The 26,305-nt window shown below is 40.3% G+C and overlaps 2 protein-coding genes across 12 annotated transcripts in view; one reads left to right on the top strand and one right to left on the bottom strand.

Moving 5' to 3' along the window:
• The window catches only part of NEK1 (NIMA related kinase 1), a 51,913-nt gene extending 46,650 nt beyond the window's left edge, over window positions 1-5,263 (bottom strand). For 6 of the 7 annotated variants that reach the window (XM_087737571.1, XM_087737574.1, XM_087737575.1 and 3 more), the window contains exons 1-4: window positions 4,161-5,263; window positions 2,986-3,116; window positions 1,791-1,939; window positions 1,618-1,714 (exon numbers count right to left, since the gene is read on the bottom strand). In XM_087737571.1, the coding sequence (XP_087593697.1) occupies window positions 1,618-1,714; window positions 1,791-1,907 (214 nt within the window). In that variant the 5' untranslated portion in view covers window positions 1,908-1,939; window positions 2,986-3,116; window positions 4,161-5,263. The remainder of the gene's footprint in view (window positions 1-1,617; window positions 1,715-1,790; window positions 1,940-2,985; window positions 3,117-4,160) is intronic. The other variant, XM_087737572.1, reaches the window with a different exon arrangement.
• Window positions 5,264-5,422: 159 nt separating this feature from the next.
• CLCN3 (Cl-/H+ antiporter 3) overlaps window positions 5,423-26,305 on the top strand; it is a 69,031-nt gene continuing 48,148 nt past the window's right edge. For 2 of the 5 annotated variants that reach the window (XR_015700039.1, XM_087737579.1), the window contains exons 1-2: window positions 5,424-5,573; window positions 20,743-20,918. Coding sequence is in view for 3 of the 5 variants with exons in the window: in XM_087737579.1 (XP_087593705.1) it covers window positions 20,759-20,918 (160 nt within the window). In the remaining 2 variants the exon portion in view is untranslated. Of the gene's footprint in view, window positions 5,574-6,285; window positions 6,333-20,742; window positions 20,919-26,305 lie in introns of all 5 variants that reach the window. The other 3 variants (XM_087737580.1, XR_015700040.1, XM_087737581.1) reach the window with 3 other exon arrangements.

Raw genomic sequence — 26,305 nt, 5'->3', positions numbered from 1 at the left:
GTTTTACCTGGACAAGGTGTTAATCACACTAAGTGCAAGAACATGACAATCACCAGCTTTCATACCAGACATACAGTTCATTTCAGAGACTGAAGAACAGCAATAAAACTTTCAGCAGACAATGACAGATGGAAACAATTATTTTCTCATTTTTGAATGAAATTTGGGGAGTCTTCCAAAAATTCTACACAAGTTTCCACTAGGAGGTATGAACATATATAATACATTTCATACAAAGTTACAGTTTTGTTCCCCAATGCAATCTTGTCCAGTTATTGATGAAAAAAAAGAGATTAGGCAGAAGCAAATTGCAAGTTACCAAAACCACAAGAACTACACTACTCACATTTTAGGCACGATTTTGAGAAGAGCTGAATAAATGCATAAAATCAACCACACCGCTGCTCAAAAGAAAAACTCTTCCTTTATGGAAGAGTTAGTCATAGCACTTAAACTCTAAATAGAGTCAAAATTAATTAAAATCATCTAAGTCACTTAAATTTCACTCCCACAGAATGCTTTGTCTTTCAAAACATTAAACCCAGGATTTTGCTGTTGTGCTTATAGCTGTTTGTATCTTGGTTAAGCTTTATAATCAGTTTAAAAGATGATCCTAGGAGTCTGGATTTCTTGCAGACCTGTTGCTGAAATGATTCTCTTTTATAAACCAAATCAGTATGTTCAAAGTCAATGTGCTTTAGCAATAAAGATGCAACATGAAGTCTTGTGAGCTACAGATTACAGAATCTACCTTTTAAGGGAAAAAAAAAAAAAGCAGTCTTAAAGAACAGGCCTCTGTTACAGAGAAGACAGAAGCGTGGATTTATCAATCAGAAGACTATGGCTATGCAGTATGACCACGGCACAAAATTCTACTTTAATGAATAGAAAGAAATAAAAGCCCCCAATCAAAAGACATATGAAAGTCAGCAGAAAGGAAGGAAAGGAGAAAAGAGCAGTGTTCCTAAACAGTATCTCCAAAAATATTTAATTTTTATTTTAACCTATATGATAGGCTCTTGGAATCTTTTATCTGTTCTGCTCATTTCCCAAGACATTCACTGTGAAAACAATGTGGAATTATATTTCTCCTTCCTTCATAGCTTGATACGAAGCACACAGTTCCATCTATTTTTCCAGCTCTGAAAGCAATGATATGATTGCAATTACAGAAGACCGCATTTTAAGACAATAGACTTTGAGATAAAATTGCTCTTGCTACGTTATCAATACCCCAATTTAGACCATACTCATCTTTAACATACACAAGCATTTAAGTCATTAGTGTACACCCAAGTATTCAAGGAGACTTACACCCTGGAGAAACAACAGAACATAACTGTATCATTTAAGCATCAACAAAAATTGCTGCACGTAAGGAAGAGACATGAATATTTCTGTTTAGTTGTTGCACTTTTTTCCTCAATTACTATTATTTTTACACGTGCAGGGGAATTGTGAAAAAAATACAACCAAAAAGAACTGCAGCAAGTAATAGAAGTATGAAAAAGACTAATTAAAAAGAGAAATCACACTGACTTTTAAATTACATGCAATAAGTAGTGCACAGTCACTTACTATCATTAGTTCAGGTTCTACTGTATTAATTAATCTTACCTTCAAATGACTCCCTATATAGGACAATATTCGGATGTTTCATGTTAGCCAATACAGCAACTTCTCTCCTTGATTCTTCTCTCTCCTTATTTGACATCTTCAGAAGGAAAATAATGATTTTTGAGAACAGAGATACAAAAAGAATGGATCAGTAATTAATAATAATCACTCACCTTAGAGATGTTTATTTCTTTAATAACATACTGTTGGCCATTTTCTTTAGCTTTGACAAGAATTGCTTTCCCAAAGGATCCTTCTCCAATCTTTCGCACTTTAATGTATTTATCCATAGTTATCTTCTTAAGGCATCCTTACTCCAGTACTAGGCAAAAAAACCCACAAAACAGGTTTAGTTAGCTGTACTTAGTCATCTAGCCTGCTAGGTCATGTTACTTTTTTTTTTTTTGCTCAAAATGTCAATTCATTTGTCTCCTCAGTTATATCACATACTTTGTAGCTTTTCTGTAAATCATCTACTCTTAGTCTCAATTCTATTTTGGTACAATTGGTTCACTTGGTGTAGAAAGAAGGCTGCATTACTAAAACCAGTTTAATCTTTCATCTTGACAGAGAGCATAAAAAAAAAAAGTATGTGTTTTATCTTTCAATAAAGCAAGTAGTCAGTGCCACAACTTCTGATTCAGCTAGGATGCAAACATCATATAAAGGTAAAGAACCCGGTTAAAAGTCTTTCATTCAACTTTACTTGGAAGACCTACGATAGTAGGGGGGAAAAAAAAAACCTCCTACATGTTGTTTCTTAAGAAGCACTAAATCCAGTATTTTGGAAGTTAGTCACTATAATGAAGCCAAAAATAGACTGAACTCAAGAGATCCCCATTAAGTTTAGAATCATTATTCAATATAGAAAGGTGTGACCGTAATTCTGACTGAAAACTTCGGTAATTTATTTTTCCATGTGGCACAGAATATAAACTCACTATAAAATGGTGCAAATCAGTATTTTTAATGTACTACCCGACCACTTAGACTACCTGTTGATATTAAACAGATTACTCAGCTGAATGTTGATGGTGTATAAGGTTCTATATCAAAAAACACTTTGGTAAAAGTAAGACACTAGCGAGCTGAATGTGGAAAGTATGGCAATACAGAGACGCGTCAGAACAGCAAAGAGAATTGGCAAAAGAAAGACCAAGGTGATAAACATCAAAACAAATTCATGGTGTCATCTTTTCTACAGTAGAAAGAACTTCCATACCCTGAGGAAGTTTCCGTCAGCTGAAAAAGACAAAAGGTTACTAAGCTTTTCTGCATCTAAGCCTCACTTGAGAGCACTAACAGCATTTGTGTTTTGCTGTGCCCAGCTTCCTTCCAACAGGAGATCCTATTAACTTAGATTCATACCTCACACGCATCTCAGGTGAGGCTCTTCTCTCTGATTTAGGATCACTTTTTGTCACAGAATTACCATGCACCAGACACCAATGCTGCTAAAGAGTCTCAGGAGGATGAAGGACCCATATCATGGAAGCAGACTAAAATGAACAAGCTTGATTAGTACAGCGAGACAAAACACAACAGAACTGAAGTAATCTCTTCTGCAAAATAGGAGATGGGTAAAAAAACAGAGCTAAGGATAACTACCAGGAAAGAAAAAAGTGAGAATGACAGGCCTGCAATGCCTTGGGTTTTTGGTTTTGGGTTTGTTTTTTTTTTTTTCTCCTTGAAGTACAGAAAGATAATTTAGTGTGATGTTGCACTTCTAAAAAAAAGAAAAGTCAGTATTAACATCAGTATTGTCTTTTGGGCAATAGTAAAATATAGCAGGTGGGACACAATTTTAACTTCACATGGCTTTACCAAGTTCTCTTCCTACCCCTGCTCTGTTTACAGAACAAGCTATGCTGTACTACAGCTAAACCAGCTGCATTAGGCACAGCTCCTACTGCATACTGTTCTGTGCAACTATAAACAATCAATAAGCAGCCTGTGGACGAGAAGGTACAGTTCAGTGAAAGAGGGGATGGAATTTCGTACGAGTTAGATGGCTTATTTTTACCCATGACATGGAAAATACGAGTCTTGAGAAAGGACCTCAGCACTAACAGGGCGTTGGCTTCTCAAGCCCTGGGCAAGCAGCCGTTTTATCCATCACGGACACGCACCAGAGCGGCTTGTGCGCCGGGCACAAGTCACGCCCCGAGACGGACCGACCGAGCGCTGGGCGCGGAGAAGGTGAGGCGACAAACCCGAACCGCGCGGCCAGGCCACAACCAGGCGGACGGAAAGCAGCACGGCGCAGTGCCCGCCGGCCCCAGCACGGCGGCAGAGGAGGCCCCCACGCCAAGCGCCGGGCCGGGCCGCGCTGCTCAGCCGGGCCCCACCAGGCCGCCGCCCCCGCACAGCTGGGGCACGACCGGCGCCAGGGCGAGAGACGCGGCCGGGGACTCCCCCGTCCTGAGGCGAAGGAGAAAGACAACGTGCCGCGAACCGGGCCCCACCAGCGGCGGCTTCGGCTACTGCTGCCGCCGGCCCCACGGAAGGGCGGCCCCGCCCGCCTCACCCCCGCCCCGGCATACCTCCCCGCTGCGCCCGCCGCTGCCACGGCCGCTCAACCCGGCCTCACGCCCGCCGCGGGCCCGCCCCCTCAGCCCCTATTGGCGGGTCCGCCCAGCGGCTCAGCGCCCATTGGGCGACGCGTGCCGAGGCGGGACAGCAAGTCCGCGGGATCGCCCTTCCCGCGTTAGCGGCGCTTCACCCTGGTAACGCGCGGCCAGGGTCACGTGACGGGCGGGGCGGCGGGCTTCCCGCGGCGGCGGGGCCGGCGGGGGCTCTGCCCCTTTAGGGGAAACATAAAATGGAACCGCTATAAATCTGTCACGACCTAGCCACGACCCACGAGACCGCGCAGCCCGGCCCCGGCGGTAGGTGTCTTCCCAGGGACTTCCCCTGGGCGGGATTTGTAGGGGGAAGCGTGGCCCAAAACTGAGTGGGGAAGGCCGGGCTGCCCGCGGCGGCTGGCTCCGAGGTGGCGCCTGCGATTCCTCTGCTCCCCAGCCAGAAGCGCATGTTAGTAGCGTACACGAGTCCAGGCTGGTGATGCCCCGTGCTCTTTTTCAGTCTTACTCCTACCGTCTGGATCCATCACCCTGCCCGCACGCTACAAAGCGCTGTTCAGTCTCGTGAGCCTTTTACATAAACGAACCTGCGGATATTTTATCATTTTTCCTTGAAAAAACCCCACGTAACCTGCCACAGTGTTTTGCTGGAGGCTCCCTTCCGTCGACGTATGCCAAGTAAACTCTTTACTGGCCTCCGTATCGCGGCAGGCAGCGAAACGCCTGGCGCCTGCCTCCGGGGGACAGTCCGCAGGAGCGACGTGCTCAGCCCGAGATCCGCATTCCATCTGCAGATCAGGAGAATTTTTAAGCCCTTAGGGCCCAGCAGTCAGAGCGCGCGGTGCCCGTGAAATTTAGACGCGCCCTGGTTTAGCCAGAAGCCAAACGATGCTGCGACGTGCCGAGCCACCTCCTTCACCTGGGAAACCGCCTTCTCCCCGTTCTGAAGCACGGGGACTTCCCGCTCCCCCCCTTACCGCCCGCTCTGCGCAGGGGCGAGCTGTGGCCCGGGCCCGTAGCCCGCCCGCCGGCGGGAAGGGGCGCCCCGCCAGCCCCCTCGGCGGGCACGCGCCTAACGGCCGCGCCCCTCGGCGGCGGCCCGCAAGCCACGCCTCTCCGCGCGGGCGGGAGGGGGGGGACCGGAAGTAGCGGCGGTGACGCTGACTCCGGCGGCCCGGCAGGCGCCGAGCGGCGGCGCGCGTGCGTGGCAGGAAGCCCCGCCCCCCAGGCCGAGGGGGCGGGGCCGGCTGGCGGAGCGACCGTTGGGCCGGGGGCCGAGCCGGTGTCCGCGGCGTCTCCGCGACCCCGCCCCGCCGCCGCAGGAGGATGAGCCAGCGCCTCCCCGGGGAGCAGCAGGCGGCGCCACCCGGACAGGTAGCTGCGGGGCGGGGCGGAGCGGAGCGGGGCTCGGCTCGGCTGCCCTCGGCGGAGGGCCGCGGCACGGGACAGTCGCCGCAGCACGGCGACGTGACAGGAGGGGCGGCGGGCGGGCCGCTCGGTTCCGCCCGCCGGCGTCGGAGCGAGCGAGGCCGAGGTGGCGGCTCCGGCCCGACCGCGGCGGGGCGAGGGGAAGAGGGGAGAAGGCAGCCCCCGCCGCACGGCCCGGCCCGCCCGCGGAGCGGCTGCTGCGCCCTCCTCAGCGAGAGCGCTTCGTCCTGCGGCCGGCCGGCGGGAAGGGGCAGAAATGGTGGTTCTTCATGGGGCCCTCCGCTTCTCTGTCCCCCCTCGCCAGCACCGGGAAGGCCGGGGTGAGGGGGAGGGCACTGCGTGTTTACACAGCGTGTGTCACCTGACTTCGGTGTTCTTCTGTGGCAGCTCCCGTTCGCCTACGGAAAACTGAGGGGCTCTACAACTTAGAAGATCCGGAGTTTCCTCCCCACATAAACAGTGTTAGGAGTATTTTTCTGCTTGAGTTGCTCGCTTTATGTTGGCTCACGGGTTTGGTTAGTGAGGCTGCTGTTACACAAGAGAGGGGGATAATGGGCTCTTCTTGGAGCCTCTTAATTAAATGAGGAGGGTGCAGGTCAGCGAGGTTAAAACCGAAGACTGACTGCATTCTTTCGTGTTCTCTTCCCTACTTATCCAGAATCCTTCCCTTCCCTATCCAAAAACGTGGAGCTGACTGTAAAACAAGTATGTATCAATTTTCACCTAAAATGAGTAGCAGCAAGTGTGACGGTGGAAAATTGTGTGCTGATAGTGAAATATGTTCAGTGTTAAAGTGTGACACAGCAAATTTACTATTCAAAGTACTGAACTAGGTAGAACAAGGCCTTAAAAGCAAATTTAAAATGTTTATGGTGCTAAATCGTGTTAGAATAGACACTTAAAAATATTTTTCGAAAGGTGTCCCAAAATGGTAATGATTTGGGTTTTAGGACTTGCACCTCCTGTTTGAGGTTGTTGGACCTCTGAAGTTTATGCTGCAGAGTTTGTGAAAGAAATTAAGGTAATGATTATTTAAGCCACAGATATATTGGTACTTTCTGCTTTCAGACACCTTTCTTCTTGGTGGACTTGTGAAGGGTTTCGTATTCTGTATCCCTTGGCAACGTAGATACTTCTTTGCAAAAACAGCTATTTGAATGAAGGACGTGTTGGCATGACAGATTTGAAAGCAGATAGTTATCAATACTGTTTCTCTATTTAAGGAAACTTCAATATGCTGTAATGTAAAATTAAAAATAAATCATTTGTGCATTACAGGAAACGTACCTTTGTGAAGTAAAATAAGCCCCTAGAGAACTCGCCAACTGTCACTATCATTTTTTCTAAGATAGAAGTCTTACACTGGCTAACTGCTTTAAATTTATGTCTTGTCTCTTTGGTTGGCAAATAGATGTAAACTTGCTGCTCAGTACTCTGAGTTGTCAAAATGAGAATCAGTTCTGCTGTGGGAAAACTGCAGCTAGCTTGAAACTCACAGCTTGAAACAAAATGACTTTGCATCTGTCTGCAACACCTGTGAAAATAAAAGGTATATAGTGCCCAGAAAAATGGAGCTTGTTTCTTCTTTGCTTCTGTTTGGTATTGGTATGCCAGTCCTAAAAATTCTTTGCCTGACAATAGTAGATGTTGTGCACAATGTGTATTGCAATATTTCTAGAAATCTATTTTCCTTGTTCTATGATTCCCAAGGCTGTCTTTGCCCAGATCTTTATGGCGTCCTATAAGTGGGTGGTTTACAATACCACTGTTCTCCCAGTGGTGCATATTTGCAAGTTAAAGTAATCCTGGGGTGTATCTCCTCTCTCTCTCTTGCTTAATATTGACTTGTAATAAGAACAAGCCTATCCAACTCCTCAACCGGGAAAGACACTCGAAGCTGTTGGTCTTTGCTCTTCATGACTGCATTGTTCTGAGCCACTTTGTTTTATGAGTTTGCCTGCATTTTTCTGTCACGACTATGTTTGTATTTCTTCTTGTGCTTTCTTCCACACCTAACATTTGTCACAGGCTGATGTTTCAGTAACCTACAAGTGAGAACCCACCGCGTGCTGGTTATTCTATGAACAGCTGGGTCTAGCTGTGTAGTATGTGTTCTCCCATTCACTGAATATACGCTTTGGCTTTTCCACCCCCCACCCCCATTTTGCTTTGGGGGCTCTGTGTGTGTGTGTCTTACCTTGGTATTTGAACAGCAGAGTTGCATTCTTTGAATGTAAGCACTAAAGCTGGGACAACTGTTCCTAGTTCACAACCATTGCCAAAAGGCATTCTGGGAACATTCAGAATTTTTTTTTCCCTCCCCTTATTTAAGTGACTTCATATGCATGTGGATGGGTGTTACTGTGCAGATCAAGTTTTCAGGGTAAAAATCTTATAATAATTTGGCAGTAGGGATATTTAACCTCATCATAATAAAAAAGTGCAATAGAAGCTCTACTATTGAAGAGACTTGTGCCAGAAATGATAGTGCCAGTTGAAGTTGTTTGAAGAGTTCATTTCCTAATTCTCAGACTCTAGGTTGCGTGTTCCTGAACTACTTGCTTTAGCACCTCCTTGGCAGCAGCAGTAACCCAGTAATCTCTGAAGGCGGTCAGCAGTAGCAGTGACCATGCGCATGAAACTGCTTATACACTCTCCCTGCTCATTTTCCCCAAACTAAGATTTCAACTTTATACCTGCGTGCTCCGAGAACAAGTTCCCAATTCTGTGCTGCCCGCATCACTTTCCCTTACGTCATAACCTGAAGGTGCAGGTTCCGTGTTGGCCGACTTCCTAAAGTTGTTCGGGGGTCAGTCCGTCTTTTTACCTGTGCTCATGAATGAGGTATGCAGCTCTAGGCTCTGCTACATGGTACTTTGTGCTTGTTTATATGCCAGGCTTTGGAAACTGAAGATGCTTGAAATATTAGGAAGTTGACAATTATAAATTTTTATAGCTGTTTAGCTTGAAACTTGTTTTTGAATTTTGGAAGCCTTTATAAAATCATCTGAGAGAATAATGCTTAGACAAAACAATGCTCATTTAAATTGAATCTGATAAGAGGGTTGTAAACAGACTGTAAAAATAATGTTTGCTGGTACGTATGCTCTGCTTTAAAAAGATAGAAACTGAAAAATCAACATAAAACATTGAGATGGCGGTTACATTTAATGAGCTGATAATACCTGTCATTATCAGAGGGAAGATATTTGACAAAGTAGTTCCCGGGCTTCATGCATAATAGAAAGGATTCTAGACAAAGTTGTTAAAATAGTTGTAAATCTGTTTACATCTGGAGTATCCTCATTTGTTTGTATTATGTAGTAAGTAATCTCAAATATGTACTCCTGGAAATGAATGGAAAGAAGAGAATTTGTAACTTCATAGTGGGTACCAGTGGTTATTTTTAGTGACTGGCAGAGAGTTTAGTCAATTACTTCCCCTTGAACTTTTTAGACATTCAGGTTTTTTGTTTGTTAAGCGTTTTGCTTGGGGTTTCTAGTTACAGGAGTAGACTCTCTGCTTACTTTGGGAGGGTAAAGAGGAATAGTAAACGAAAAAGTGAATTAAATTCAGTCCTAAAGCACAGACCCTTTGATAAAAATAACCTTTGCTGTTACTTTTTTTTCTTACTTTTGGTATATTTTGTATACAGATACATTTCTGTAAAAAGTTAATGAAAGAACAAGTACTCAAGTATGCATTGTGCATGTTCATACTGCAATACAGTATAATGAAGATTTCCTGATTTGAAATAGTAAAAATGTAATTCTACATCAGTAACATGTTTACATTACAAATAGAGCTACTGAGGTGACTTAATATTTTGACATCCTGCCAGTTAAAATTCAAGTACTTGTATTTCTGAAAGATAAGTTTGTGTCCGAGTTCCTTCCACTCTTATCTCCAAATCAGTGTTTTCTGCCAGATTTGTTGGTTTATGGTGTGTTATCTGCAGTTCTTGATCTACTGCAGCTTTTCCCCTGAAGTTTCTGTTGCTAATTTCTCTCTTGTGTATTGGGGGGGAGGGGAGGGAGGCAGTTCTCCATATGCTTCCAAACATGCTCATTTTCTGATTCTGAAAAGTGAATCTACAAATTTCCAAAGCGGGTATGTCTAGGAAAGAAAACTGAAGATTTTTTTTTTAATTATTATTTGACTTTTTGCTGCTTGTCTTGCAGAAAACTTTTAGTCTCATATGGAACACTACAAGAATGAGTAAACACTGAAAATTATTATCAGTCTTACAGACTTACCGGTTTTCTTTTCTTTTGTGCCAAAACGTGAATATTCTTTTAACTTACGCATCAAAGCTTATAAGACTGCAGAACGCTTGAGGGGACCTAACAACCTGTGCACTGAATATTCATGTTATTACCACGGTCACAAAAATCTGAATGTTTATTCCTTTCTAACAAATTTTTAAAAAACCTTTTGGTTCTTTGGATAGGTAGAGGATGGATTATTTTTAATAAACTTGATCTATGAAGCCAGTGAACTGATCTCCTATCTGTGGTTATGTAATACATTTAAGATAACTGACCTTCTTGTGTTAACTCTGTTAACTAGAAGCCTTTTAGTAAAGTATTACTGAATCTTTTTTCTGCAATTTTCAAAATTAAATATCTCCCAGAAAGCCACTTTCTTTTTTTCCTCATGAAATATCCGCCTTGATTCTTGCTTTCAACTTGATACGGCTATTTAACAGTAATAATTTACCTCCAGACTCTCCTGCCAGAAACTTGTCTACCATTTGTAGACCCTGACAAACTACACATAATTTTAGAAGTTCTACTTGCCAACCAGCTGGAGAGAAGAATATTCAAGTGAGAGGAATTTGCTGTGCATTCCGAACGGCTAACACACTTGATTTAGTGAATACTTTGCTTTTGGTGGTGTTTGTGCATCTAGGGCTTCACTGTCTTTTGTGGGTTTTGTTTTGTTTTTTTTTAATCTCCTTTGGTTAGCGTATATTTTTTTTTATTAAAAAGCAGAAACAAGCCATTAACAATCTTATTTGTTAACGTCAGAGGTTCACAGGTCTCTCTTAACAGACTTACTTATTTCATCCTTTGAAGAAGATCAGGATGGCAATCGTTAACGGTTGGATATGCTGTATTTACAGAAATGAGGTGGCTTCTGTCTAGTACAGCCAAGAAGGTCATCTGTGAGCCATGTCCAGGTGTTGGTTGCAGATCACTTCAGTCCTTCCTCACCTTGCTGCCTTAACACTGCTGCTTGAGAGGATCCAGAGCAAGAAAAAGAGCAAGCCTATTGTCAGGGCTCATAGCCTTGAAGTTTGAATAGCTCTACGTAGTGCATCTGTCAATTTATCTGTTACACGTACCAAGAAGAGCCCCCAGCCTTTTTTATTTTTTGGTGACCAAGGAGTTGTCATTTCTAACCAGAGTACAGCGACTGGGTTCCTCATTAGCTGGTATTTTCTTCACTTCTTTGAAGTTTGCAAATCAGTAGTAGGGAGAGTAGGTAAACAGGAACCACCAGGGGTCCCCACAAGATTTCATAAGCAATGGTTGTATGCCTGTGCTGTATTTTGGAGAGCTATATAGGATTTTTTTCTTGATCTCGGGGGCTTTACTGTGTTTATAAAGAAGGTGGAATTCGGTACAAGGACCTCAAAAATCTGTGGTAGCTGCTGTTATCGAGAAGATAAAGAAGATACCAAGTTAAACTGGGGATAGTGGTGCTTTTTCAGATTCCAATTTGACAATCCTGAATAATAATTTTGCCTGTCAAGAATGAATACCTTTCCTGTGCTTCTCTTTCTGCTGGAGTCCGTGCTCTCATATGCTCTTTGTCTTGGCTTGCAGAGCCTCTTTTCTATATACTCTCTTATTTCCTTTATATTAAAGTTTCTCTTTCATTCCTTGAGTACTTTCAGATCATTCAGATACAAACGTATTGAACAAAATTATCTGAAAGATACCCAGCTCAGGTGCGACCCTGAACTTATGAATCTGTGCACATAGCTAAGTACTGCACAGTGCATTTCTCTGAAAAGATAAAGAAACGTAGTATGGATAACGACATACGGTCATTCTGATGGTGCGTAAAAGCTCTGCTCCATTGTTTGTGTAATGCTCAGATGACAGCAACACAAGTCCACATTAAAAAGGAGCAAAATCCTTTAAAAACTCTAAAGAGTTTGCACACAGTTGCACACTGTTGCTGTGTCTTTTCATCAAACAGAAAATGAGCATCATGGCCAAAAGCCTCAACAGACAAAACTTACATTGTCTGCAGTGGAACCTGCAGTCATGGTTCTTGCCCTTCAAAAGAGGAGTATGGTTTTTACCTTTCAGTTGTCGTAATGAATTCCAGTGTTATTCTCATCTGAAGATGATCACAGAAGGAACGCCACAGATTTTTTTGCTGAGGGGACTCTCTGTCTTTTCTTTCCAGGACAGAATATTTGCAGCTATACCTACTGACCCATTAGTTTATAAACTAATATTGTATCTTACTTGTATTTTTGGCTTGCTCCACAGTGGCAGCCATGGACACAGTTGTTTACCATGACTTGGCTAAGGATCAGTACCTGCCTGTGAAGCTTAAGCTTTTGAGTTATGTTTACATTTATATTTAGTTCAGGTTCATGCTAAGGGATTATGTTCTCTAGGCTGGTTTTTTTTTTTTTTCAAGTTGTTAACTAAAAACCCCTTAAACACCTTACCACTCATGTAGCTGCTTATTACTGTGTCTGTGTGGGAGACTACTCTTCAACTCTGATAGCAGAGTTTTTTCTGATGTATTAATGAATGAGGTTAATTTAGTAAGTTTAAATCTGAGTTTTCAGCTAATCCAGCCAGTTATGGTTGAAAGCAATTTAAAAGTATTCACATTAGTAACTTGGTGAATATGAAAGAAGCAATCCCTTCCATCAAGTAGGCTGGTACCTTTGTGCCAGGTGGTACAAGTCTTCAGCTGTCACAACTACGGGTAGCCATAGCCTTAGTGGTTAAGACATTTTAGAGAGTGGAAATGAAATAGTTTTGAATACTTTATATAAACTAAAGTCAATGCCCTTAATGTTTGGAATCATATGACTAGAAGCATGAGTGCAGTATTCATCCTGTAATTAGGCTGGCAGTTTTTAGTTTGGTTTTTTTTTTTTTTTTAAAGCTGAGAAGATAAAAAAGTGAGTATTTATTATTGATTCTGCTTTTGTGAAGATCAGATATAGTGGTGATATTCTGTATTGGTATGTATCATAAAAATGAAAAAAACTTTTCAGGCTGTTGTTATGTTATATTAAACTTTTATAACTAAGAGTGGTAAGATTCAGTAGAATCTGAAAAGTAGATATGAATACTGTTTTCTTGTTACAGTTTTAAAGCTAAGATTGTCTTCGTGCTTTACAGGTATTATCTTTTCATGTAGTTTTGTCTATGTGTTTCTGTTCTTGTCCTTGCTTTCTTTCTTGTTTAAAGAATATTTGAGTATGTTTCTCTTCCCTCTATGAACATTGATTTTATTTTGGAAGTAGCTGTGAATGGAACTAGACTAAGCTTTACCTATGTGTATTTTTGGAAACTGACTTTTTATCTTCTATTCCAAGAGAATGTACTACATAAACTCAAACCGTTGTTTGGTTGGTTTTTTTTAAATACTCCAATAGTGTCAGTTAACTGGCAGTGCTCCTTTGTGACTTTATTTTTCTAAAGATGACCTAAAAATTGACCAAGATCCTTTCTCACTAGATGACTGCAATAGGAGTCCTGTTCCTGAGATCAGTTAAGTTAGTTTCAGATAGGTTGGTTTGTTTGGGTTTTTTTGAGTGCTACAGAGAATGATCTTCTGTGTATTTATTTTTGTAAGGTTAACACATGCATTCCCTAATTTTAACAGTTTGGGTTCTTGAGTATCCTTAAGAATTTTTGTGGTCTAACCTGACTTGAGAGAGTTCAGGAAAGCTGCTATTTTGCTCATCTTTCCTTCTGTGTTTGATTTGAAGGGTAAGATTTTTTTAAGCCTTTTTATGAAGAAATAGTCTGCTGTGATCTAAAAATTACAGTGAGAAATTCCTCACAATTCTTTCACCCCTTTTCCAAACCTGAAGTTTGGAAGATGAGTGATGTTCTTATCTTGCTTAACTATCTTCACAGGACAGGCAAAATAAATAAATGGAGGCTAGATATGCTGGGTCTACAATGAAAATGGGAATGTAACTTTGACGCTGGTGAGACTACGGATGAAAAAGTGGCCACAACATGGCCTTTGTTTTAAAACTGTTGTAAAAGTCTTATGATTTCTGAGCTCAAAATTATTTCTGAAGGGTAGGCTTATTTAAAAAATAAAAAAGATGACATTGCACTATTTTAAATTAACATAATACGGGAGGTTTGGAATTAAGCGTTCAAAACTGTTCTTGATTCCTTCTGTCTTTTGGGCAGTTATTCTGACATATATCCCCGTATATGGGATATATGTTAAAATTTTAATTTCAGTGTGGGTGTGAGGAATTTCATATTATTTACCTGTTCTTAAAGTGTATAGTAGTTGGATACTTTTTTTAATAAGATGATGTATATAGAATTCCTGACTATTTTTATAAAGAATAGTCACTTTTGAAGGTTCTTACCAGTTAAAACCTTTAAAATCCTATAATTTTTTCAAAAATTTTCAGCAATTGACTCTTCTATTGCTATCACCACATTTCCTCTGCGGTAGAACACATTCTTATATCTAAAGATTGTATTCTTAATTTTAATTTCATCTGCTTTTGTTTTACGTCTGCATAGCATTTCTCACTAGGTGCTGTCTTTGCATAGGGTTTGCAGGAAGGTATGTGTGAGTTACGGGACAGATGACTGCCTGTTAGTTGTTAGTACTGAACAGAAAAATAGAATATTACACTGATTTGGGGGTTTATCAAGTTTCTTCTCAGCTTGGGAAAGAGCTCTTGTGTTAACAAGATCAATCATTGCAGGTTTTTTGGTGGTTTGGGTTTTTTGGCTTTTTTGGTTTGTTGGGTTTTGTTTGTTTGTTTGTTTTTTTACTTTCAACTATTTAAAGTGGATTTGGAATCTGGAAAAGTACTTTGAAGTTTTCACTCCTCCTTCCTCCCAGGGAAATAACAAACTTGAGGTGCCTTTGTTTTCTGCCACCCCTTTGAGATATAGAAAAGTAGTTTTATGTGTGACAGCAGAGCACATAGCAGAGATGTACAGATTATTAGGATCACCTGACGACAGATGTCCTGTAAATCAGACTTCTTACCGTCCTACTCCATCTTCTCCAGAGGCAGTTCTCAGCACTGGAAGTGGTTGCCTCAGCTGACTCGCTTCTCTGCTTGACCTTTTATTTGTAAAGCTTGAAAGATATGTGGGATGTCTGGTGTCTGAGAGCAGAAAAGTGCCTGAGGTACTAGACTGTGCAGAAAACTGCAATAGCCTTATGTGCTTTTTCTACTATTAATGTAGCTGTTTCTGTGCTGTTCTCCTTTACCAATGTAGTTCCTGCCTGCACTGTATTTAATTAGATCTTTCACAATTCAATATACCTGTTTCTTTCCTCTCCCTAGTCATAAAAGGTAAGACATCCTGCTTTAGGTGATTGTTCTTTGGTTTTGTTTGGGGTTTTTGCTGTTTAATTTTTTTAGTGTCAGAGGCTTCTCTGATAACCTGGTTTGTAGAAGAATTTTGATGGGTCAGGACATCCTGGAAATACCTTAGTAATGGAAGCATGATGGGTTAGTTGCCCCTTTTTTTGCTTTACAGTCTTTTCATAGAAGATTTGGGTATGTGAGTTGAGTCAAATTCCTTCCCTGTTCCAAGAGCTCCCTGAATATCACTTAGATTTTCTTTTTTTATTCTTACAGTGCATTACTTCATTATTTTTGTTTGTTTGTTTTGTTTTTGGTTTTTTTTTTTTTCAAAGATAATCTGAAGTATTTTTGAGTCTGTGTTCTGAGGTAGCTGGACTGGACTCTGGATCAAAACTATGATGCTTCAGGACGAGAGAAAATGGGCTCAAGTTGTGCCAGGGGAGATTCAGATTAGATACTAGGAAAAATTTCTTCACAGAGAGGGTGGTTAGGCATTGGAACAGAGTGCCCAGGGAAGTGGTGCAATCGCAGTCCCTGGAAGTGTTCAGAAAACGTGCGGATGTGGTGCTTAGGGACATGGTTTAGAGGTGGACCAGGCAGTTAGGTTCTAACGGTTGGACCTGATGATGTCAGAGGTCTTTTCCAGCCTTAATGATTCTATGATTCTGTGCTTCATCAAAATAAGTTAAATGTAATATCTTTAATGTTCTCATTAATGCTTTGTAATGTTTCTTGGATTTTTACAGTAGTCTAGGTTGAAAAAAAAGGTTCATTACTTAAATATTTACTGTAACTAGTGGTTGTTGGGAATCCGGTGTAGGATTTTTTTGTTTGCCTTCTCAGGATATTGGGTTTGGCTAGCATTCAGCCAGTACCTTTTTTCCCCATTTGCAGTTTTTCTTGAGTAACTTCCATCTTTCCCCACTTGCTTTTTAGTGCCCATTTGGATAGGGCAGGAAATCTGTGGAATGAATCTGACATTATAAAATAGCAAGTTGGCTGGTTAGTTTTCTCTTCACAACTCCATAAGCATTTGTGCAGGCTCTCTTGCATGAATGCACTCTTCCAGTATCCACAAAGGATAATCTGCACCAGATTGGGTTAGGCATGGTGCTGGTTCTCTTCTGGCTGTTGTAGCCATAGAAAAAACATTCTCTTGGCTCTTCCTTTTCTTTATTACTGCTGTTCCCAGCAATCTGTTTATGAGGAGGAGTCTACTTTCTGCATCCACATCACTCAGTTTCCCTTACTCAAGCGAGGCAGACCTCTTACCTGTTAACAGTATTTTAAGGTCACATGAGCATACACTTTTAAGTTGTCCTGAACGTTTAACACAGTTTAAGATAGTGCATCCCTAATTTTGCATCCTAGTTTGTTAAACAAACCCTTTTTTTAAAGGCACACCAGGAAATTTGTTGCATGTTGACCTAAGCTCTCCTCCCCCCCGTTAATCACAGGTAGTGGTGGACAAATTAGTGACTGGCATGCTCTCAAGAAGTAAAATTTTAGTCCTACATGAAGCTTATTGAACACTTACCACTTTCATGGTCTTAGTTTCTTGCATTCCTGCCATGCTGGATGCTGCTGTAAGGCAGTATGTGTAACACGTTGTCAGATACGAAGCCGTTGACTCTCTGGGAACGCGGAGAATTAATGTACAGTTCTTCAGAATCTTGGTTAGGGTCCTCAAAACGAATGGTTTCGGTGTTACAGCTTTTGCTTGATTGTTGGAGAGGTCTGTCAAAAGCAATACGTCTGCAGCAGGAGACGTGTAGTATTTCAAAACAAGAAAAGGGCTATCATGTAACTGTAGGCATGTATGTGCCGGAGGAGTTGGCATGTGGAATCACATTTGTGCAGAGATGATGCAGGGATTCTTCCCTGTATGCTTGGTCTGGCTCTGGAAAATCTGTTGGTTTTGTTTGTCAGTTACTGGCTAATTGATGAAACTTTCCCTTCCATTGTAGACCAGGCTGAAAGCATTTTCTCAATTATTGGGAGATTTAATATCTGTAATCCACTGTTCTGACATTTCTCTAAAGTGATTAAAAAGACATCCAAGGGGAGAGTTATTTCTCTTTCTCTGAATAGCAGGTTTGTAGTAAGATTAACTGAAGCTGTGGAATTTAATATAAAGAAAATTATCTCTCTGCTGAGACTATTACAGGAAAACGTCTTTATTAGATGAAAAATCTGTATGTGGCTTCCAAACTTAAAAGACTAAGCAGGCTTTAGCCATGTCCTCAGTACGCATCAAACATAACAACAAAGTGTTAATAACAGAATTCACTACTCACACCTCCTTAATTTGCGTCTGTTAACACTGTAGAATCAATTCCTTCTGGTCTCAAGTAATTGCTTTTGCTAGTTTTGTTTCTGCCTCTGGTTTACAAGAGAGATACTCTCACTTCTGCACACTGACAGTAAGGATCTTCAAGAGTTCTTGGAGCAGTTTGAATTTTGAGTTTGGAGGCCTGGGTTTTACACCGAATTAGTAGTACTTTTGGGATCTAGATTTGCTGCCTCTTTGTTTTGATACATTTATGAACAACTCTTTGTGATTGCTAACTGAATGGTGGTCTTTCTCCTGCTTGTTAATTGCTTTCTCCTTTGTAATAAAGATTACTACGCAAGTGAAAAAAATTAACTGTTCAAAGAAGTCAGATGCACAACAGGAAGAGAACACAATAGACTAAAACTTAGTGTGCTGCAGGGAGGGGTTTGTGTCTTGGGCTTTTTGTCTTCTAGTGCTATTTTTATGGACAAGGCAGGAGAGTTTTCTGTCTCCTTGCAAACCTCATCAGAACGTAGGAAAAAATCAGATGAATGTAAAAGTAACAAAGATTCACTCAGGCAGGAGGCCAGTTGGCAGCTGAGAGTCTAGAATATAATTTTTGGTGCATGGAGCAAGTGGAGGAAGGTGACGAATGATGCAGTGAGTGGAAACACTTCTAGGAAGTCCCAGTGTCTCATTTCAGCTGTGCTGTGTGGCTTTCGTTTATGATAGTACCCAACTGGTACTGGCAGAGTGATATTAACAGGACTTTCTGTGAGCATAATAATGAAATAGTCACTGTTTGTGATCTGACTTTTTTGGGGGCATGTTCTTTGTAGGTACCATTTTATTGGGAATCCCAGAAATTACACTGTGTGAAAAGTTAATATCTGTTGAACAGTTTCAAGTATAGCTTCTGAATGAATTATAAAATGTGATCTGATCTGTTTGGAGGGAAAATAGAGATGCTTCCATTGTTTGCAGATACAAGCAACTGTATTTTCAAATAGGATATGCTTCATAATATGGCAGTGTGAAATTTTTTTGGCTGTCTGTTAAGAGGCTTTTCTCAGTGGCTGTAAAATGGTAGAAGATCAAGAAGAATTTTCACATAAAGATGAATGGAAGGAATTTATTTGAAGAGAGAGTATGTTTGAAATTGTAAATATTCTAAATTATTTTTTTAAGGAAATGCAAATGAGTAAAGCCAAAGGGATCTGTCTTGCCCAATAGCAGATCTCTAGGGAAGAGTATAAGAACAGAATAAGCACATGCATGTCTCCAGAATGCTCTCCTAGCCTCCAGCATTTCCACCAGAGGTGTCATCTTTAATAGCTTCTGATGTGGGGTTTTTTGTTGTTGTTTTTGTGGGTTTTTTTCCTTCTGTGAATTTGTCAGGTTACTTTATGAACCATTGCATACTGCACAGTGGCAAAGAATCCACCGCTTCCTTACATGCTGTGTGAAGAATTAGCCCTTTTTTCTCTGCTTGTCACCTCACCTCTTTCATTATGACACGTAAGCACTACTGAAAAACAACTGATGCTCTTCACTTTGTTCATGCCGCTTGTGATCCTGCTGACATCTGTTGTGTCATCTTCTACATTACATCTTTTCCAGACTGAAGAGTCCTAATGCATTTTGTTGCCCTGTAGAAGGAAACCCATTTTGTACTCCATTGTCTTTCTGCTCTTTTGTAACCTGTTTCAGCTCTTCTGTAATCCTTTTGGACTTTTGGCACTATGTAAAGTACTTAAGGTGTGGACAAGCTGTGGATTTATACGGTGGTTTAATGAAGTTCTCTCTCTTAGCTGATAATTCTTGTATCAGATTAATTTGGGGACTGTAAGTGCATGCTGAGCTCTTTCTTGTAACTTTATTATTACACTTGTGAATGTTAGTAGTCGGGTCAGAGCCCGTTGCTTTATAAGGTAAGCTGGGATTGGTTCTGCTGCCCCCTCACCACGTGGTGTGATTCATATTTATCTGTACAGGGTTTTATCTCGTGTTATCACCCAGCTGCACAGTGCTGAGAGTCCCATCTGCAGCTACCCAGCAAACCTTGCTGCTTTGTTTTTCACCCCTTCTTCCAGGTAACTTAAAAGGCTGAGCTGTTTGCCAATACAGGAAAGCTGTCTGTCTGACCTCTGCTATTAAGTCTTGATATGGGCCACCCAGTTTGGCTGTGCTTCACAAGGCTCAACAGCTGGCTAGAGGAGAGGGTCTGAATTGGAAGTCCTGTTACCTGTTTTTGTTGCTGTCAGCTGGCTGAATGCTTACAGTGCATAGAGCTCTGTAGCGGTTACAGTGAATGGTTACAGAATTTGCAGATAAGCAGAGGAAAAAGGGTGTAAGGAAAAGATTTGGGGGTGGATTGGGGAGGCATCTCGTTTGCTTGGAGGAATGGGAGATGTCTTATTACTGAAAAAACGTATATTGGGCTGTTGTATGTTAATAAGGAGTGATGGTCTTTGAGAAATGACAAACACAAGACCTTTGGATAAAGAAGAGCATGGAATCAAGGTGTGATCACATCTTGTCCTCCTTCCCACTCCACTCACAACGTTATTTCCGTGGATTTAACTCTAGAAGGCAAAGGAGGACTCGGCCCGAGTCTGTGAAAACCTAATATGTTAGTGTTATACCGAATGTGCAAAAGCGTGTGTTTAAACACACCTTGTTGTGTTTAAAAATAACAATCAAACAAAAGGCATATAGATAAGGGTTTTGAAAGCTTTATGTGGACATGAAGATTTTGAATGGTTTTCCGCTTTTATATTTTCGCTCTTCTGTGCAAAAGAATGTGAACACTTGTCTTCAGGGGACTACAGCTTTAGCCTTCCATCTGTTTCACTCCAAGCAGACATAGTACAAAGATACCACGACTAAGGAAACTCGTTTTTTAACCTTAACATTGGCTGGATTTTGCACCAGCTCCATGGTGCAGTGCACATTTGTACACTTGGGGCATGTGCATTCCAACCACCTGTACTGAAATTGATATACTTGCATGATGATAACATTGAGCTAAGGAGAGGCCAAGGAAGGGGATGAGGAAGCATCATCCAGTTAAAAATCCCTAAAGACTTGTGTAAAATGTTCTATATATATATAATGTTCTGTATTAGCGCTACATTTTTTTAACTTATAGTGTTGTGACCTTAATATTTTTTCCCCAAAGCATGAAATACACTTGTTTTGTTTTAGTTGATATCAACTTCTCAGTCTTTTGTGCATACTCAAATAGAAAATAACTCATTTTCTTTCTATAGGTTATAAAGCAGCTAAATGGAGTCTGAGCAGCTGTTTCATAGAGGCTACTATCGAAACAGTTACAACAGTATAACTAGTGCAAGCAGCGATGAGGAGCTTTTAGATGGAGCAGGTGTAATTATGGACTTTCAGACCTCTGAAGATGACAATCTCTTGGATGGTGATGCATCGATTGGTAAGTTAATGTTCATTTCAGCTTAAAAATGTCTCTGGGTTGATTTTTTGTGGTTTCTTGTTTGTTTTTTGTTTGTTTGTTTTTCAATAAACAAAACCAAGCCTTTTTCATAACTAATTAATGTTTCTTTTTAGCTAATCCGCCCTTCAGAGGAATGCTTTAAACCTGGAAGTGGCTGAATGTTTTTCTGTGTGCTTGCCTAACAGTTATGTTGTATGGGATGACTTCTGATACGAGGCAGATATTAACTTACTTCTGGCAAATGACAAACTTGCTGTCAAGTAGGGGAAGGATGGCTATTCTGCAGCTACCTGGTCTTTCTTAGCTGCGGCGGGATTTTTGGAAGTCTCCCTGTCTTTGGTATTTCTTTGGGGCAGAAATTAACAGTCTCTTGTAATCATTACTTCTAGAGATAAATCTGTTTCTGCTTGATTCAGTTTCAGATCTGTAAAAGAGAGGCAAACCCCTTATAAGTAGAGGTGTTAAAAGCAACAGAAAATACCATACTAGTTGAACTTTTGACTGGGTGAAAAGTGGTGTGTTTTGGGGTTTTTTTTGATTAACAAAGCAGTTAATGGCATGAAAGTGTTAGCATTCTCTTAGCAGTGGTCAAAGAAGGGAACAGGCGGGAATGAAAGTAATTGCTGTTTAAGATAGTATACTTGGTTAAATATATACTCTTGTCACTTCCTCTTATTCTGTTTAAAATCGAACTCAGCCTCTTGAGTTTTCTCTTTTTATCATCCTTTTCTCCCCCTTTAACATTCAGTTGTCTTCCATCCCTGCAGAGTCTCTTCCTTCATGCATTTTCCCTTTGCCACACTTAGCAATTGGATGTTGGCACTGTACTAGATAGTTGTGTCGTATCATTATAAGCATCCTTCTCATCTGTATTTCTTCTGTCTAATTGGATATGTCTTGAATGTACAGTTATTTAACTTGTATACCAATACAGGTATCAAGAGCCAGGACACCTTCAATCTCCATAAAAATTCCTTCTGCCAAATTACTTAGAGAACACCAGCATGATGAAGTCAAGCACTTGATAGTCAGGAAATTAAGTGAACAACTGGCTTCCGTGTGTAATATTTTGTTCTGAGTAGCTGGCACTTCTAATAAAGTGAGTGCCTTGTTTGTCTAACATAATATTTGCAACCTGTACTGAAAGTCTGAAGCTACTCTTGTTATTGTTTATATAAATCCTCTGCATCACTTTAAGGAGAAATAAGTTTGCAGTAAAATAGTTTCAGAGCCAGTGTTCTGTCCCTTACTTGTTGTGAAATTAGATCTCTAAATTGAGTCCAAACAGATGAGGTGGTTGTTTTGTTTGTACTGTCAAAAGCAATGCTAATTGCTGCACATGCCAGGAGCCCCTATCTCATTGTAAAGCTGAAGTCTTAGAATGTGCATTAGAACATAAATATTAATGTACTTTCTTTCCTGGAGTTGAATTTTTTGCTAATGATGTATCTTCTTGCCACAAGTCTGGTCACTCAGTAAGAGGCAGCAATAGTAACAGGCACTATTATTTTATTTAAGTGAATGGTGATTTATGTGTCTCTATGTCTATGCATGGAAAATATTTTCTTGTACAGTAAATCATAGTAAATATCTCAGCAGTAGATCAGAATCTAGCATAAATTTTCTTTTCAAGGTGGTAAGAACAGACTTCCAAAAAGGTTTTAAATAAACTTATGTGCAGGAGGTTAACATCTGTGTTTCTCATTCCTTAGGTCTCCAAATGTGTAAAGTATTTTTTTCTTGTGTGTTTTTAATTCAGCAAATCTCACTGACAAGACCAAACAAGCACTTTCTTGCTGGACTGCATGTGCCCTTTTTGTACTACTCTGTTACTCACTTAGCATCAACAGCTTACAAAGCCGTTGAGGCTGTTACTCAATGGTGAATATGCCTTCTGTTGAAAGCATGTGGAAATTGGATGATATTGGGAAAGAATACTAACGATATGTACTACTAGTCTTATGTGGGAAAATATTTTCTATTATATGGGACTAAACAAGTGAATGTTAACTGGAACCTGTCTTCAGAAAGTCTTATCACCTAGACTTCTAGGTATTTTTAGTATTTAGTTGCTAAAGATCTGCCTTTTTAGTGTCATCTCTGATTTGCAGTTTGAACGGTTTTGTGTAGTTCCATATGGGGATTCACCATTATGTTAAAAGCAATGCTGTACAAAAATCTTGTTTCTCTTAACACCATCTGAAAGCGTGTATGTTACCTATCCTTCACTGTGTCATCTGAGAAGAATACAGACATTGTGAATACGTAGTATTATATACTAAATACATATATAAATATATATGTGTAGTAATTATAATTTTATATGTATAGTATGTCATATGTCCGTTATGTTCTCCAGTAGCTGTTTTCTGTGCATAAATTTCAGACTTTTAGTAGCAGCATTATGGAGAACAAGTAGGTATCGTGACATTGTAAATTCTTTGAACGTAGTGTGTTTTAACATGCTAAATAATTAAATTGCTATGCATATTGAGGCTTGGATGGCTTGCACCAAAGCCCTGCCTAGAAGGGATACTGCCTGTCAGCTTTGGTCAAAACTTGCTTTTGTTGCTTATCAAAACTAATCTCTTTGTCGTACGGAAGTTAGTGTTTTTCCTTGTTGAACTGCTGTCTAATGAGAAGTACGGTGGCGTTCTACTGATAACGGAAGTATCTGCCTCTTTGAGGGAGGACGGCTTACCCGTGCTTGTACGTGCAATGTACTTTCATGTATGCAATCTGTGGAGATCATTTTCATCATGATATATCTATGTTTTATTTTTAGACTGTTTGCCCTGCTTCTTGCTAGGTCAATTTAAACATTTTATACTTACCATTGTAAAGCTATCAGTTCTTTAGTAGTTAAGTCAAATAAGCTAATATTTACTGGTTTAAATTTTATAGGAGGAGATCTGTACTGTTTAGTTTTTAAAGAACTGTTACACTAGGATAGTTCATTGTTTTCCATCACTTTAACAGGAGAAATAAGAGTTCTTTCTAAACAGAAGTGAAATCTCCAAAATTGAAATATATTATCAGATTAATATTTTAACTGGGGAATATGAATGGGGAGATGAAGTGTCTAATCCATTTTTTTTTCTCTCGGCATTGATTTGCCTTGTCTGTCTCTGAAGTTGGAGACACAACTCTTGGCTACTGGCCAGGCTTGAAGGGTGTAACGAGTCTCTTCAGAAGTTCAAACTTTCTCCTTTTATGACTCAGGGTTAGCCAACTAGTGAGGTGAAACTGAGAGGTCTCCATAATTTTACTCGGAATTGAGGGCTGTTTGTATGATGTAAGAGAGGACTGCATCAGTTTTCACTGTTTTTTTTATGTAAGTATAGGGCAAGCTCAGCAGGAGGTGTATTTTTGTAATGTTGTCAGACTGCAAGTTTTTCAAGGCACTGACTGAAATCAGATGATTAAACCTTATTTGCAGTAAAAATGGTTTGCAAACAAATGATCTCACTGGTGTTTACATTTCAAGGTACTTTGATCTGTCTGTGGGAGTCTGAGTCCTGAATGAGCTTGGCGTTCTTTTCAATAGCTATAGTGATTCCTGCTTCAGTTGGAGGAGCTTAGTTGCTTATATTGTGACTTCAGTGTGGAGACAGTTTACAGTCTGGCATATGGTGTTAACATAAAATTGGCAATAGTTAACCTTAATATGACAACCTGTAAACTGGTAATTCAAAAGCTGCTGCTACAGCCGCTACTACCTCCTTGCAGTGATAGCAGCACCGCTAAAAAAAAAAAAAGAATATGCCAACAGGTCATGGTGTAAAACACTGCAGCTCTCCTAAACTGTCCCCACCCATGAGTTGGAGTCCTTTGCCTAACGTGAGAGACTAAAACAATCCATTTTCAGAGCCCTAAATACTGACATTAAAAATATGATATAGTGAACTAATATTATGGCATTATTTGAGGAACAGAATGTAATTTTCAGCAAGTGCAGGTGGTTCTATATAATCAAGAAATTCGTACCACATCATAGGTTCATTGTTCAAGCAAGATCTAGACATAGTGATGTTTTCCAGCAACACATGAATGTCCGTTCACGTATATGCTTGTTTCTATTTAGCTATTGCGGTTCATAAAGAAAAGAAAGAATCCAAAGAAAAGAATAAAATAACTTATTTCCTGGATAAAGAACTTAAGTTCCTGCTATATTCTTTGTGCGTGGAAATTGCATTAACAGATTCTTCCTGTTGTCCACAGCTGATATGAGGAAGGGTCTTCAAAGTCATTTTGCACCGTTGGCATTGTTTGTGTTTTCCATGCATGTGGTATAAAACTGACTGGACTGAACAGTCATAATGACAGTTTGACATATCTCTTTCCTAAGTTACATACAACCTGTCTTCCAAGTTAGCAGTATTTGCATTAAAGGGCTCATTGTTCTTCTTAAGTAAGGAATATATTCGCTCTCAAATGATGCCATACAAATTGAAGCATGAGATAACATGACTTTCTCTGATCACAAGGGCAAGCATGAGGCACAGGTAGTTTCTTTTGAATAGTTAAATTGTCAGTAACTGGTTATCACTTACCTTTTTTTCTCTTGGATTGTGGTTAAAGCTGCAGATGCTTTGCCAGTGCTCCATACTGCTAATGCAGTTGAACGGAGGATATCTGACAATACAGAACCATGTTTTCTTTTATTTTTTTTACTAGTAATGCATGAAGTTAATTTTACCTATCTATCTGGAGCACAAGTTGTTATACATTATGTTTATGTGGATAACTGGGCTAATTAACAAAGTCCTTCCTTCAAGGATTTCAAAATTCCTGGCAGAAAACAAAAAAAATTGACTGGAAGATTCTTAGGTTAAGGGGAAAAATGTTTTATCTTGGTTATTGGATGTCATTATTGAATGAGTGAGTTGCAGGTGTTTGAAATGTCTTTTGCGTCGTATTTTTTTTTTAACATAAGTATTGTCCAAAATGAAAATTCACTTGATATTGTTTTAGTTGAACAGCCTGTAATGGTGTTACAGTGTTAGTCTGGGCCTTCAGATTGTAATTGGATTGGTGTGGCATTAGACCTTCTAAGGGACAGAAATTATGGCAGTGTGTATGTAGAGTTTTAGTAGCCAATTAGTTTCTTGTTCTTTTAAATGTTTAAAAGCAAATATTGACCATTTCAATTTCTCACAAATGCCACGGTCAGTTCTTTGAAGACTTGTTTATAGGATATGAGAATTGTGTTGGTTTTAGAACTTAACCCTACCAACAGTCCTTGAATGGTCTCACCAGTCTTTCCTGCCAAAGTTGTATTTACAAAATTAAGTTTCATCTTCCAGAACACACAAGCGTATGCATCTCCAGCCTGATACTCTGGAAGAAGATGAATCATAATGCTA

This window comes from Nipponia nippon, unplaced genomic scaffold (genome assembly GCF_047370975.1).
Source record: "Nipponia nippon isolate SJK-2023a ecotype South Korea unplaced genomic scaffold, ASM4737097v1 scaffold_6, whole genome shotgun sequence".
NCBI lineage: Eukaryota > Metazoa > Chordata > Aves > Pelecaniformes > Threskiornithidae > Nipponia > Nipponia nippon.
This window is presented reverse-complemented; position numbering and strand designations above follow the sequence as displayed.